The 10,181-nt window shown below is 49.2% G+C and overlaps 1 protein-coding gene across 1 annotated transcript in view; it reads left to right on the forward strand.

The window, feature by feature from the left end:
* The first annotated feature begins 3,507 nt into the window (after positions 1-3,507).
* Positions 3,508-10,181, forward strand: part of DBNDD1 (dysbindin domain containing 1) — a 21,436-nt gene continuing 14,762 nt past the window's right edge. Inside the window, exon 1 of the mRNA XM_069085508.1 lies at positions 3,508-3,957. Within this exon, the coding sequence (XP_068941609.1) occupies positions 3,927-3,957 (31 nt within the window). The 5' untranslated portion in view covers positions 3,508-3,926. The remainder of the gene's footprint in view (positions 3,958-10,181) is intronic.

The following is a 10,181-nucleotide window of genomic DNA, read 5'->3' on the forward strand; positions in this document are numbered from 1 at the left end:
ACAAAGATGAATATGCCATGATCTCTATCCTCAATGACAACACAATCATATAGAAAGAATGAATGAATGCCATGCACACTTCACTTGAGAACTCTTGTAATAATAATAACAGGTAGCATTTATACAGTGCTTTAAGAGTTACAAAGGGCTTTACACATATTTCATTTTATCCTCACAATAACCCTGGGTGGTGTTATCATCCCCATTTTACAGATGAGGCAACTGAGGCAGTCAGAGGTTACATGACTTGCCCAGGGTCACACAGCTAGTAAATGTATAAAGCCTCACTTGAACTCATGTCTTCCTGAGTCCAGGTCCAGTGCTCTATCCACAGATTAACTAGTTCCTGTTGTGATACGTTATCATAACGTGGAAGTGACCCTTGGGTCCTTGAAGGCTAGGTTGTGCAAGGGTAAATCCTGGCAGGTCTTGTCAGCCTAGAAGGGTTTTACTGTACTGTAATCGACTGAGTCTATTGTCCAAGAACCAAACTAGCTAAATATTCGTCACCAGGTTGGTTATAGAAGTATGAATTTTAGGGGCACAGAAGGGGAATTTTAGGACCTTTCTACTAAACTAGAGAGAGGCTGGGCTTTGAGCTGGTGGAAGGAGTGCCGACACTGATGAAATGATCGGCCCTTTGGGTACTGAAATAATCACAACACACACACACACATGCAAGCATGTTTTAGCAAACACTAGACTATTAGTTTTTTTGTGTGTTTTATGTCATTTTTATGTCTTTAGAACCTGGCCCAGGCCTTTGCACATAACACACTCAACAAATATTTGTTTTATTGAGTCAACCAAATAAATCTAGGAAGGGAGGTAAGAGCCTACCTTTGGGCTTCTTTAGACTCAGAGAAACTGAGACCCAGCCCTTTCCATCCTTCCCAACTGTGATAGCCCGGCAGTTGTTTCTGGGCTACCTCAAGCATCTCGGGAGCTGGAACTTCCTACAGTGGCTAGTTTTCCTCCTTTATTCAAAAATTCAGGTCAACAAACATGTATTAAAAATACCTACTCTATGCAAGGAACTGGGGATTCAAGGACAAAAATGAACCATTCTCTGTCCTCAGGGAGCTTTTAGTCTACTGAGAAATACACTCTGTACACAAATAATTTGAGGCTGAAGAAGGCATCAACATCTCAGAGAGGTGAAAGTGAAATGTGGTCAAGGAACGATTTGTGGAAGAGATGGGACCTGAGCTGAACCTTGAAGAAGGGAAGATACAAAATCTAATCTAATGTAATGAAAAAGAGGGATTACATTCCAGGCTGAGGAGATAGAAGTTAGGAAGTTTCAGAAATGCTAGATTTTCCTTAATTTTGTTGCTACAGCAGCACCCAGGTAAACAAGGGGTATGTTACCTATAAAATGTAAGGCTCCTTCCTGGCCACATCCATCCAGCTGATGCACAATTTCAGAACCATAGAAAGGTTCCAAGGAGATCTGGTCAAAAGCTCCCGCCTTTTGTAGAAGGCTTGGGAAAACCTGAGATGATTCATCCAGAGTCTAGTTGGGTAGTTGAACCCCAGTCCTAAAGATCACCTGTTGTGCGGTTCTCTTTGGGAATGTTGCTAGCAACAGTCATGACCTTCCTGGTGTGTGGGTGTGGTGCACATTGGGTGTAGCCTAACATCTGTATCCCAGTGAAATCAAATTAAAATAAAATAAATGTCAAGAGTGACCTCATGAGGGAAGAAAAGGGGAGGAGGTATAGTAAGGGAACATGCAGAGATATGTGCAAAGAAGGAAAAGCAGCTTGCCAACAGCCAGTCCAGTTCACAGGGATTTGCCGTTAGACCCTGATTCCACCTAGGAAGATGCTGAAGGATGTTTCTAGAACTAGATCTGGATTTCAGGAGATCTAGAATATGCTTCTTTGCTCTTCTATTCCCTTCTAACTTGTCCTCATTTCACATCAAGCTCTGTAGTTTCCCCGAAGGACCTTGCTCTCTGACATGACCTTTACTCAAAGGAAAACCACAGTAATTCTGCCCTAGGGGATATTCTCAAGAAAGCACTGGGAGGAAGAAGGGGTGTATATTAGAACATTCATAGTATTATAAAACTGGAGTTTGGAATTGACCTCAGAGAACAGCTAGACTCAGCCTGTACACAGAAGGAATCTGCACAATAAAGACCTTCAAGGAGAGGAAACCTACCATCTTTCTGGGCAGCCCATTCCACTTAGGGAAGTTCTAATTGTTAGGAAATTTTTCCTGAATTCAAGTCTATATTTGCCTCTTTGCAACTTCCTAGGTAGGGCAGGCACTATTATCCCATTTATAGATGAGAAAACTGAGGCTCCGAAAGGGTAATTTGACCATAGTGACTGAACTAGGGCATAGTGGTGATCAGCCTAAAACCAAGTTCTCAGACTTGGAATCCTATACAGCACAGTGTGTGGCACATGCTAGATTCTGTCTATCTGTCTATCTATCCATCCATTCATCCATTTCTGTCTATCTCTATCATCTGTCCATCTGTGTGTTTGTCTGTCTCTCACACTCTCTCCATTCCACTTTGCATCGTACATAATCACCAGAAAGAAAACATAATATCCTTTCTTGCTCCCATTTTCATCCAAGGCGTGACAGAATCACGCAGTCTTTCCAGTGAGTGTTATGAAACATGTAACAACTGAGTGACTGGCACTAGAGGTGGCAGCGCCCAGAGCCCATAGTTTTGGGCTCTAAGTAGGGGCTGGGGGGGGGGACAGCCCTCCTAATAGTTCTTGCATCCTGTCGATCCATGCCAGGTTTCCCTGTGCGTTTTTCCTATTTCCTGCTCCAGTTCCGCCTGGTACCTGCCCCCTGGCCCCCCCACCCCATACTCCTTTTCCCTCAGCAGTCTCTGCCAGTGCAGCCTGAAGCATGGGCCCAAACAGACCACGAGGGCAGCCATAGTCTTCTGCCTGTCCCCCACGATCTGCTGCCTGCCACCCAAGAGTAGTCCGGACCGTCCAAGCCGGCCACACAACTGCATTCTGTATACGAAAACAAAGAAAACGGGGTGAAAGGGGATAGGGAGGAGAGGAGGACGAGAATTGTAAGGAGGGGAAGCCAGAGCGGAATGAGCCAAGCTAGGAACTGTGAAGGTGGCCCTGGGAGAACTGCAAAGGTGGGTGGGGGCTGCAAAACAGTTGAGAAGCGCCCCGTGATCTTAGGGCCCGGGGTCCCGCTGCAGTGAGCCAACCTGCCTGTGCTGCTTGGGCATACATCCCCTCTATTGCCAGGCAGCTTGTCTGGTCTCTTTAGCGCTCGCCAGCAGAGAGGAGGGCAACGGGGCCAGCGCTTCGGGCCTCTCCGCATCCAGCCGCCACCTGTCTCCAGGGGCCGAGAGAGCTCTCCCTCGTCTTCCCCGGGGGAACAGGTTACACTCGTCCTAGCTACAAGGGGTGGGGCCCTCGGTACTCCGCCGCTGTCCCCTCCGCCCTCCGCCCGGGCAGCCTGCCAGCGTGGCTGTCTCCCGCGCGCACCCAGACCGGCGCGCGCGCGCGCGCACCCAGACCCACACACGCACACCCCCTTCCCTCTCTCACTTTCTCTCTCCCTCCCGGCGCCTCTTCTCTCTTCCCTCTCCTGTCCTCTCCGCAGTGTGTCTCTCCCTCGCTCTGGCTCGCGAGCTCTGGCTCCCTCTGCCCGCACCCCGCCTAGCTCATTTGCAATGCGATGCTTACTTTGCGGCGGAGGAGCCGGCGAGTGATCGGCCGGCCGCGCACCGTCTCTTTTGGCACGGCGATGTGCGCTCCTGCCGCTGGCGCAGTCGCTGCCTGCTGCAGGGACGCGGAGGCTGGGGCCGGCCGCCCGAGGGAGGAGGCTAAAGCCGCCGCCGCCGTCGCCGCTGCCGCCGCCCTGTCCTCCTCCTGCCTCTGAGTTAGAGCCGAGGGGCGGAACCGAGACCCACACAGGCCGGCCGAATGGAGGCTCAAGACGGGGCCGGCATCCTAGGTGAGTGCGTCGGGCTCCCGCACTCTCTGCCGCGGGTGCTTGCTTGGGTACCGCGGGCCAGCGGTTCTGATACTCTGCAGGGAAACGGCTCCGGCTCGGGGTTCCCTGCCAGAGGTATCACCCGCAGCTTCTAAAAGTTCTGCCTTTGCGAGGCAACTCGTACAGAACCAGCAACTGTGCTTCGGGGATCCCAAAGCCCGTGGTTCGGTGGGGCCGGAGCAGGGTAGAGCCTCCCTCATCCCTCTCCGATGGTCCAACGATGGGGTTTCTTACCCCCAGGGCTTTTCTCCGGCCAGCCCATTGCCGTTCCTCTGCATTCATTCATTCCCATGCAGGGGCGTAAAGGCTTGTGACCCACCCATCCTTGAGAGGACTCCGAACAGGGCTCCCATGCTAGGTAGCTTGAGTTTTCCAGCCCTTGGTGGGTGGGGAGGATGACTGGGAAGTGTGGTCAGTAGCCTGTTTCCAAGGACAATGCCATTTGCCTCTAGGTATGTCTGCCCCGGGCTTCCTTGTCATGCTGTCACTGAATCAACCCCCAAAGACTCCGAGTTGTGAAATTAACCCGTGTCTAACTATGGCAGCCCAGCTGAATCTCAAGACATGAGATAGTGATGCTTTCCAGGCAGTCACTTCGGACTAGGGGAATCTGAGTGAGGCCCTGATCAATCCTGCTGTAACTTCAGTCAATCAACCAGGAACTTCCAGGGACTCTCCCAACCTCTTGCAGTAAGGAGGCAAGACCTAGGCAAAATTTCGGGGCAAAGTTCAGGGCAGAGCAGTGATCTTGATACCCCAGATTTACCTGGTGCCTGTAGCCTTCTCCCCATCTCCAGGGTGTTCATTATGGAATCCACAAGCTAAACCAAATCTGCTTTGATGGCTCTCTGTTTGGTGCTCAGTATGAGGAAGGCTGGGCAAGTAAGAGCTTGGCTGGGTTGAATGAGAGACCCTTACAAGAAGGACCACTTCCATGTCAGGGCCCTTCAAGGTCTGCTGGGCAAAGCTGCCAAAATTGACAGCCTCCCTTCCCTGCTCTGCTGTTTTATTTTCAACTCGACAGAGCAGAGCAAAAAGCCCTGGGGAAGAGGAGAGGGTGAGGGAAATGAAGCAAGCTCTGGAGCACATTAGCTGCTTAGAAACCATATTGACAGGCTGGTAAGAGACTCTCAGAAGCTAAGGGGAAAGGCCCTGGCTGGACCTTGAGTACCAGGAATTTGCTTGCATTTGGGCCTTCAGAGCATGTAGGGAGACTTGTGGGATCAAGCATGCCTGAAGGGTGAATGCTGCTTTCCCCTGTGTTTGTCCTAGGGGAACTGCATGAGCACAGGGTGGGGCTCAGTGGCCTTAAGTCCCAGGAAAAAAGCTGGGGCCCTGCAGCTCCCACAGTGAGGCTGAAAGAGGCCTGACCACCCTAGCCCATCTGGCCTTCTGAGGAGTCCGGAAGGTGCAGAAGAATGCTCCTCACACAAAAGCTTAGTCCATCTTCCCTCCCAAACTTACTACTGATCAACTACTTCAGACCCCAGTAGCTTACCATCATCCATGATGCATCTGTGTGCCCTCCCCCATGCCCAATCTAACTTTGGCTGTTCTACCATTAGGCAGTCCACTGGCATGTTCTGAAGTGTGTGGGTGGGAGGGTGGAAGCTTCTGTGACTTAAAAAGAGCCCTCTGATTTAGGTGGGTTTAGGAACCCTTAGCCTCAGCTTCCCAGGAGTGTTCAGTCTCTCACTGTCAGAAGCTTGGATTCAGGTCTGGATGGCTCCATAGGTAAAAGATGAAGCACCATCACCGGGAAGAGGTTGGCACACCCCATAAAGCCCCCAGATAGTTTGAGGTGATGGGAGAGAGGCTATGGTTAGAAATTCTTTTCAGCTTCACTGTGTCCCTGGAATATAACTGAAAAGTAGCTTTCTCTAGAGCCCAAGGGCGGAGGAGTGGGAGAGCTATGGTTACTGGAGTGTGGGCATGAGTCAAAATTCCCAATTCCCCTTATGCCTTCCTACAGTGCCTCAAGTCCATATTTTATAACAATGGCTAGCACATTGAAGCTTATAAAGTACTTTACTTAGGTTATCTTATCTGATCCTCATAATAACCCTGTGAATTAGGTGCCATTATCATCCCTATTTTTTTTTCCTTTTGGAGGGCAATTAGGGTTAAGTGACTTGCCCAAAGTCACATGGCTAGTAAGTGTATCAAGTGTCTGAGGCCAGATTTGAACTTAGGTCCTCCTGACTCCAGGGCCGGTGCTCTATTCACTGCACCACCTAGCCACCCCACTATTTTTTTTACAGATGGGGAAACTGAGGTTGAGGTGCAGTGACATGGTCAGGGTCACATAGCTTGTATGTGTCTGAGGCAGTTCTCTCAAGCCCAATCCTACCCTCTGTACCACTTGCATCCCTCAGATGACTGCCCTGTGGCAGTCGTTTCACAGGATCATGTTGCCTGGAAGAGGGCATTTAGATTGACGAGCAGTAGACATAGAAAGAGCAAGACCAGTCTTGAAAGGCTATTCATCACCCCCCATTCTTTCATGGCCCCAGATTACTACCACGGGCAAAGGTTGCGTTTGAGACTCTGTTGGAGTCTTTCCAAGTGATGGAAAGGACAGCCAGCTGGACACCCTATGGTCTAATTACAGTTGACCCCCCATATGTCAAACCAACAAAGGATTTGATAAGTACACACTGTTCTCTAGGCATTGTAGGGAATACAGGAAAGTAGAAGGCATTGTCCCTACCTCAACAAAATCTAGCTGCATAGAAAAGAAAGTGATCTTTCCTTCATCAAGTTTCTTTAGTGCATTTTGTCTGGATCTCTCCTTTGCCCTTATCATGTTCTACCCTGTGTCTATTTAATTTGTGAACCTGTCATAACCTCTCCATTAGACTATAAACTCTCTGAAGGCAGGGCTGTGTCATTTTCCCCCATTTTTGTATTTCCAGTACTTAGCACGGCACCTTCCATGTAGCAGATATTTTATAAGTGTTTCTCAACACATGAAAAAAAAACCCCTACAAAATGAAAGCAGTAGAGACTTAAGCTCTAGATTTTGTATTATGGGTGCTTTAGGAATTCAGATGGGTCATTGTGTCTTGGCCTAGTCAAGGAAAGCTTTGCACAGAGATGGAACTGTCACTAACTTCTTAAAGGAAGGGTCAAAGTTGGGGAGGTGGAAAGAACAAGGGGGCACATTTCAGATGAGAACATTGGCAAGAGTGGAGAGGAAGGAAGGGCACCATCTTTCGACTGGAGGGCAGGGAAAGGTAAGGGAGTCAGAGAAGAGTCGATCATCCAACAGGCGTCATGGTGAAATAAAAGGGTCACAGGATTGGCCTGGGTTGGAACTCATCCTGAACAAGTCGCCTCACTTTGCTGGACCTCTGTTCCCTCATCTGTACTAGGACCAGCTGTTCTTGAAGCCCCCTTCTGTGCAAGTGCCTCCTAATAAGCATTCAATAAACCTTCACTGGTGGTTGCCTAAATACCATGGACCTATGAAGTAGGTATGGAGCCTCATTCTTGTGCCCATAATTGGTACTGACCTTAAAACCCTAGGATACTCTTCTTGCTCTCAGGGAGTTTTTAGTCTAATTGGAAAGACAAGAAGAAATGAATGAATAGCTGAGACGAGAATCTGGTCCTGAGTGTAAGGGCAGTAAGAGTTGAGAGGCTGAAGGTGTGGGTGAGGATGCCCTCTAGCCTGAACTTAGGAGAGTCAGAGACCTTGGACTTGGCTCTCCTGTAATGCTGTTCACTTAGAAACCCAGAAAGTTGTTCTTCCATCTTCACCTCTAATGGTCCTTTCCTCACCACCCCCTAGGGAGTGAGTCTTAGGTTCAGTCTCATGGCCATCTCCCTCTTAGCAAACCTGCAGTGTTCCTAAGTGGCCAACCCAACTGGCCCCTGGCCCCCTCCACCCCAGCACAAAGGACACAGAAAATAGGTCAGCATCACGGGCACAAATGTAACTAATACGTTCCTATCAGAAATCAATCCTCTGGTGAAATCCATCTGCTACCCATCCTTCTCCCCAGAGGATGAGGACAGTTGGGGATGGAAAGCATCTTTGTCAACACAGAGCCCAAAGTTGATGTATGCCCAGTGTGGCATTCTGGTCCATGAAACACAACTTTTCCTCCTTCTGTTTGCATAGACCAGAGGGTGGGTGATTGTGCTGGATTTGGGAAAAGGGTAGTCAAGATGGTCCTCTAATTTAAATGTCTCTGGAATCAGCAAAATGGCTGAGCAACTAGGTTGGCAACTCTATTCATTCAGTGCTGTCCTTGAACTTGGTTCTTTGCATTTCCAGCTCCCAGGGAGAAAGCTAAATTTTGCTATGGGCTAGACCTGACTGAACCAGGGCTCAAAAAAAATGTCTTTGCGTACTTTGCTCATATACTTGCTTATTTACAGCCAGCAGGCCAAGGACTACAGGAATAAGGTTTTGTGGCTGAAAAATATTGCTTGGGAATGCTTTCTTGGTGACAGCACAGGACAGCCAGGCAGGGCAGGAGGAAGTCTTATGATCTTAGTTCTGTTTAAGGACAAAGAGAATGGCAATTGGGCAGCCTGGGGATAGGGGGCCCTTTCCAGGGATGCTATGACATGAACCCAGACTATTACGGCTCTCCCCAACATTGGAAAGAGTGATGAATCTGAATTCAGAGTCTCAGGTTTCAAGTCCTGGTTCTGCCACTTGATACCTGTGTGACCCTGGGAAAATCCTTTTACCTCTCTGTGACTCAGTTTCTGCTTTAGTAAAATGAGGGACTTGGGTTAGATAAACTCTGAATTCTTTGCAGCTCTAAACCTATGATAACTTCTGTTTGCATTGACCCTACTGTCAATGCAAGACCCTATTTCATAGTGAAGGATCTTTCCTTTTCCAAAACCTTCACATTTAGGGCAGAGCACTTGTGTGTTTGGTCCTCAAGAAAGCCAACTCCTGGGTTCTTGAGCTGGGGGTGGGGGTGCTCAGATCAATGAGCCAGGGAAGCCTCAGGGAAAGCTATTCAATCAGAGAGACCTCAGACTTGTTAGACAGGAAGAGTTTTGTTTCTCCCTTGTCTAGCTGGGTTTCCTAGCCCAGTTCTGGCTAGGGAGAGAGGAAGAACTTTCATGGTTGACCCTGAACCACTGATAACCAATCAACTCTGTTCAGCCTATGAGAGTAAGCGCCTCTATTAGTCTGTAAGACAGGGACCTTGTCTTTTCTGAACTTTGTATGCCTCTGCCAGTGCCTGGCACAGTAGCCACTAATTATGGTTTATTGTATTAGTATAGACCACATCCCTATGCCAGGGAAGAGGGGGCTTTGAGAATGAGCCTCTGGTTTGAAGTGGGAAGGAAGCCCGGTCCTGCCCCAACACTTCCATTTCCCAGCTCCCTCCCCCACTGGGACTTGGTGCTTATTATTGCATTAGGACCGATTTCCCAGGGGCTCAGGCACCATTTCTGCTTTTGTTCCACTATCCTGAATTCCTTCCTTCTCTCTGCTATCCCATCCTGGTGTTAATCGCCTGGGGTCAGCTCCCAGCCCCCATCTTCTCCATCTTTTCAGAATCAGTTTCTCCAGATGTCCCTCCCTGCACGGTTAACTTCCCTTCTATTTCATTAACTGGAGAGGGTGGGCAAAAATAAGCCCCAACCCTGAGAAGCCAGCAGTGAGCCCTTCTCTCAAAGGGCTTGTGTCTGCAGCTCTCACAGTGCTGGTGGTGAGGCTGAGTGGGGTGTTAATGAGGAGCTGGGTGGGGGAAGCATTGATCCCAGCCTTACTGATGGTGCACAGAGCTCCACAGATCTGGCCAAAGGGGCTGCAGATAATCAGGGGGTGCAAGAATGGGCTTCCTGTTCAATGTCTCCCTGCTCCGCTGTAGCCCAGACAGAAAGCTTTCTCTCTCCCATTTGTCACAGAAAGGTGAGACCTCTCACGTCAGGCTAACCTCGTCTAAAATGGACAAGATGTCTCCTGTGCTGAGAGGGATGATATTCTGTGAAGTCCCACAGTGGGCAGGATGCACCTGCCTGCTTCATTCCATCCATTATGCTCAAGAGGCTTCTCTGGGCCTGAACAAATGTACCCTAGGGGATCCTTGCCTGACTTGACTTCTACTAGGAGACCTGAGATGAGTAAATTCTCTCTCTCTCTCTCTCTCTCTCTCTCTCTCTCTCTCTCTCTCTCTCTCTCTCTCTCTCTCTCTGTGTCTCTCTCT

This window comes from Petaurus breviceps, unplaced genomic scaffold, assembly GCF_028583685.1.
Source record: "Petaurus breviceps papuanus isolate PSGF00001 unplaced genomic scaffold, PetGlider_PUasm1.0 176, whole genome shotgun sequence".
Taxonomy (NCBI): Eukaryota; Metazoa; Chordata; class Mammalia; order Diprotodontia; family Petauridae; genus Petaurus; species Petaurus breviceps.